The 5,350-nt window shown below is 49.6% G+C and overlaps 1 gene segment (V, D, J or C); it reads left to right on the plus strand.

Annotated features, from left to right (window-relative positions):
* The first annotated feature begins 497 nt into the window (after nucleotides 1–497).
* Nucleotides 498–2,903, plus strand: LOC138422261 (probable non-functional immunoglobulin lambda variable 5-48). The segment is given in 2 exon segments: nucleotides 498–894; nucleotides 1,013–2,903. Coding segments are annotated over 2 exon segments (453 nt in total).
* Nucleotides 2,904–5,350: the final 2,447 nt, after the last annotated feature.

Genomic DNA, 5,350 nt, shown 5'->3' on the forward strand with positions numbered 1-5,350 from the left:
ATATAAAATACAACTTGTAGATGGAAAAAATAACATTTGGTATTAGTATCAAGTTCTTATATTTTGAATTTTTTGTTAACTTTCTGATTAGAACATTTTGATCAATAGTTAATGTTAGTGGCTTGTAATATTTCCTCTTATAAATTTTTCGGGTATATGTACAAATGTTTAACGAATTCTCAAAAAACTAGGAAATATTGCATCTTTTTTCAATGTTTTTTAAAAACACATGCCTACAATGCAAATCAGTTAGAACAATGTAGTGGCTCGAGTTTGTTACATATTTCAGGTGAGGAAATACATGTTATGTCTTTTTGTGGACTAATTCCATAGTAAAATTTCCATATTTTTCTAAGGAAATTAATCTTCTTGCTTGTTTTCTCTACTAGCTCACAGATGCATCTTCCTAGAGAAGTTTGCATTTTACCTCCTTAATTCTGGAGGTTCTTTTTTGCTTTTATTTCCCACGTGTGACCAGCGGGGGTGCTATGGGACTGCCCTGGGGACCCTGCATGGCTGCTCAGAGAGCATCGCTCACTCCGGGAACTGGGCTTCGGGCAGGGCGTGCACCCCAGGGGGTACTCAGTAGTGTGTCCTCTCCGGCTGCAGAGTCCCCTGTCATGTGGTCTCAGCAGGTGCTTCCTCCAGGGGCTCCCAAGAGGGAACTCCCCTCCACCCCCTGAGTCTGGGCTGTGAGCTGAGCTCCAGCATCAGGGCTGAGATGGGCTGGGCGGGCCCTGGGTGGACCCCTATTTGCATGGCAGCCCCTCCTCTGGCAGAGGCTGGGGCAGAACAGGAGGCCTGGGGCAGCCCAGCCCCACTGTGGGGACCAGGAAGCTGTTGGCACCATGGCCTGGACTCCTCTCCTGCTGGTGCTCCTCTCTCTCTGCACAGGTAGGCACAGGCCCCGGGCACCAGGGCTCAGCCCTCAGCCCCATCAGCCCCTGGGGCACAGACTCTGGGAACCTTTCCTGCAGCTCCTGCCCCGTCTCCCCTGTGTCTGTGTCTGCAGGTTCCCTCTCCCAGCCTCTTCTGACTCAGCCAGCCTCCCTCTCTGCATCTCCGGGAGCATCAGCCAGACTCTCCTGCACCCTGAGCAGTGGCTACAATGTTGGCAACTATAGCATATACTGGTATCAGCAGAAGGCAGGGAGCCCTCCCCGGTACCTCCTGAGGTTCAAGTCAGACTCTGATAAGCACCAGGGCTCTGGGGTTCCCAACCGCTTCTCTGGATCCAAAGATGCCTCGACCAACGCAGGGCTCCTGCTCATCTCCGAGGTGCAGCCCGAGGACGAGGCCGACTATGACTGTGTTGTGTCGCATGACGACACTAATGCTCACACGGTGCTCCAGACCAGTGAGGAAGAGCAACAGAAACATCGTCCACTCACCCCTGCTCATGGCTCGGATGAAGTCTAGCTCAGGGGGTGACTTCTAATTGTCAGATGTTAGACAAGCAACCAATTTTCCTTAAACCAGCAGATTTGATAATATTGTATTTTGCTTCAATTTAGCTTTTAGATTGCTAAGATACTTTTATCCAATGCAGGTTTTCCTGGGCAAACATTTCTTGTTCAGAGACAAAAATTTTTCGATAAAGACATTGGCTGAGCCCAGAAGAGGTGGTTTCAGACCAGGCCCAGCTCAGGGTCAAGGGTTCAATAAGACAGGCTTCTGTGAGTGTTTCACTTGGGATTTTGTGATATAAAAGTCAACATGCAGAAATGAATTGTATTTCGTAGTTCAGTATTGAACCTCCAGTTTCTGAAAATAAAACCACTAGCATGTATGATACAATCAATATAAAACACTTAAATCTGAGGAATATCAGAAGTCTGTGCATTGAAAATTACAAACATGCAAGAGAAATTAAAGGCATAGTGAGTAGTGACTCCTCATCTGTAGTTCGAAACACTGAATGTCACTAAGATAACAGTCATTAAAAGTAGTGCAACATAACATTGTAAAGCCACACACCAGGCTTCCCTGTCCCTCACTGCTGGGAGCCAGCGTGAGGAATCCCGCCCGTGGCAAAGGTCATGAGGAAGGAAGCCCGACAAAACGCAAAGGCGTGATCCGGCTTTGGGGGGTTCCCCCTGAGTTTTCCTGATCATCTACCCCCAAAACCAGAGTCTGCCTGCTTTGTTACTGTGGTTTTCACTCTTCTGACATTCTCTGGAAAAATGTTAATTCAGGGCTTCAGTCTCCTGCATCAGCTCAAACCCCTTTGATGGCTCTCTAACTTGCCTGACAGGTTCCCCCTGCCTTTTTACAATTTGTGAATTGCTTACAGCCCCCCAACCATGAGAGGCACAAAGCTTAAAGCATCTTAAAGATACAGAGCCTTTTCTAAAGAGCTAAAAATCATATTGGTGATGGGTTTTCACTGTTGACTCGACGACTGCTGCTAGGCCTCCATATTCTTTATCTTTTAGGCACCTGAAGGATATTAATCAATGTAATTGGGATTTAAAAATAGGCTTATAGTAGTTTTGATGTTAGCAACACTAGACTTTTGAGTTAATTCCTTTTCTCTTTGTAATAAATCACTGTAGTTCTTTCATTGTTATAAATTGTTGTGCCCTTGCTATGTAAGAATGTAACTTTATTAGTGCTTTCTGAGAGTGGCACCAGACTTTGGGAAGAACAACACGAATAAGTCTTCTGGTCGACAAACCCTTATCAGAAAAGGGCCGTAAAATGTTAATTGGCCTTCTGGCCAGAAGATGATGTGAATCACCTAAGACTTATGTATACAACTAGGTATGCAGAGAGAAAGCCTGGTCTCAACAGGAGTCAGGGCTGCTGATGCTGCAGAATTTTATATTATCCATTGATCTCTATGTACAAAAAAAAGGTATAAAAGGCCTTTCTGAACAATAGAGGATGGGCAAGTCACTGGACTGGTTCCCCCCGTGTCTTTACTCTACTTTCTGGTTGAATTCCCGTCTAGGGCATGGAGGCTCACCATGTCTACTAACTTGCCCCGGCTTTTAAGATCCACGTGAGAGGGAGCCCAAGGTGGGGCATGCCCCACTATTCAAGAGGATGCCGGTGGCCTAACGTAGATGGTGCAAGCTCCTTGTCTGGAACTTTATTGGCTTTCCACGTAAACCAAGTTATTCAGCACTTTTCTCCACTAAATTTTCCTACTATACTATTTCTTCTTAATTTCTTTTATATTTCTAAATAAATAAGTTTTTCCTCGCCTACTCCATCTCCTCTTCAAATTCCCTGGATCCACTGGGGCAGGACCCCGGCACCTCACCATCCTGGAGTTTGCCCAAATTCAAGTCCATTGGATCCGTGATGCCAGCGAACCATCTCAACCTCTGTCATCGCCTTCTCCTCCTGCCCTCAATCTTTCCTAATGAAAGGTGTTTTCCAATGAGTCATAAATATGAAATTATGCTGAAAATTAAGGAGAATTAATAGGAAAATGTACAAGTCTACAATTATTAAAAATAGTATATAATTTTAACATTATATAAATTTAAAGGTAGTTTAAAAATGTGTGTTACTCTGATCCCAGTAATTAAAAAAAACATAAAATTTGACTGCGTTTGTATGATGAGGATAAACATTCAGCAAGAAAGATAAAAGAAAATTTGAGCAAGAGTGAAATATTTTCTTCCAGGAAAATTGAGTAGCCGGGCTGTGCAGTCCCTGCATTGTTTACAGTGTTGCTTCCTTACACCTGCTTCCCTTGAGAAGCTGGAGGGGGTGTGAGCAGTGGGGACGGGGCGGAGCCCTTAGATGTCAGAGGGAAAGATGCTGGTTCCTGACACCACTCAAGGGTCACTCTGCCTGCTCGGAGTCAGGCTCTGCAGCAGTGACATGCCACCTGCCCCCTCCCCACTGAGCACAGAGTCCGGAGCACAGTCTGGACTGTCTCAGCCGGGCCTACTGTCCAGCCCAGTGCTCAGGTCCTCTAGTCCCGGAAAGAGCGGCAGAGCTGGTGGTGTGAGGTGTCCGGGAACCAACAGGTCCCAGCCAGAGACCCCAAACCATGATGCCTGCGGGCCCCCAGCCATCAGAAGCCGCGACTGGTCCTTTGGCTCCAGCCGCAGTCACTCAGGTTCCTTGACCACTGGGGGCTCCTATCCTCGGATGAAAGAGGAGGAGGACAGGGGTGATCGTGATCCGGGCACCTGGACACAGGTGGTGCCACCACAGTCACCTTGCCTTCTGTGTCCCGGGAGCTGGGAGCAGAGTTAGCCTCACTCAGAAAGGTGGCTTCTGCTTCCCAAGCAACAGGGAGTGAACACGTGGCAAGTGCTTTATTTAACTTAGGTAGGAAAGACGAGACCAGGAACCAGTACAGTGGGGTCACGGAGCATATTTCAAAACAAAATGCTTATTCTCCCTGAGAAAGGACCTCGAAGCAAGCTGTGTGTGCTTGTGTGCGTGTGTAAGGCACTGCTTCATTTCTAATGAAGGAGAAAGCGCTCGCCTCCTGCACAGTCGGGAGGCTGCATCCTTGGGGTCGCCACTGTCCTGACCTGAGCCTGATTTAAAGGAATACGTGTCCCCGACGCCCCCTCAGTCCTGACCTGTGAGCTGCCAAGCGCGCCATGTACAGACTGACCCTGAGGGTCGGAGGGGAGCCCACAGACGGCCCTGAGGTCACAGGGGACACAGAACGGGCTCCCGGCCTGAAGGCAAGAAGGAGACAGAGGACAGAGCAGGTCAGGGGCTTCCCTGAGGGGGCTGGTCCCCAGGTCACAGGATGTGTGTCTGGGCCTGGACCCCAGGGGGCGCTCGGGGGCCGATCGTGAGGTGGTTAAGAGGATGCGAGCTGGGACCCTGGCGCTGCCTGGTGGCCTCTGCCGGTGGCTCCCAGCTGTGACCTCTCACCCCAGGGCCACATACAGCCCCGCCCCAGCCCACCCACTGGCCACCCTCAGGCACAGGGGCCTGAGCCAGTGCCCAGGGACGGATGGGTGGGACGCATTTGAATGAATGGACCCTCCCTCTGAGGGCATGAAGAGGGGAAGGAGCCGTGTGGGGATGCTCTGCTCAGCTGTGGGGCCAGAGATGGCAGGACGCCCTGACCGTGTCCACCATGGCTAGGTCCCCTCTGCTCCTCAACCTGGGCACTCTCTGCACAGGTGACTGGATGGGAGAACAGAGGAGGGCCCCTGGGAAGATTCACAGGCCCTGCTCTCTGCACTCGTGTCTGGACCCCCGGGTCACCATCTCTGTCTCTCCGCCTCCCAGGATCCTGGGCCCAGGCTGGGCTGACTCAGCTGCCCTCCTTTTCCGGGATATTGGGCCAGAGGGTCACCATCTCTTGTACTGGAAGCAGCAACATAATCGGGGGTTATTATGTGAGCTGGTACCAACAGCT

This window comes from Ovis canadensis, chromosome 17 (genome assembly GCF_042477335.2).
Source record: "Ovis canadensis isolate MfBH-ARS-UI-01 breed Bighorn chromosome 17, ARS-UI_OviCan_v2, whole genome shotgun sequence".
In the NCBI taxonomy this organism is placed as follows: domain Eukaryota; kingdom Metazoa; phylum Chordata; class Mammalia; order Artiodactyla; family Bovidae; genus Ovis; species Ovis canadensis.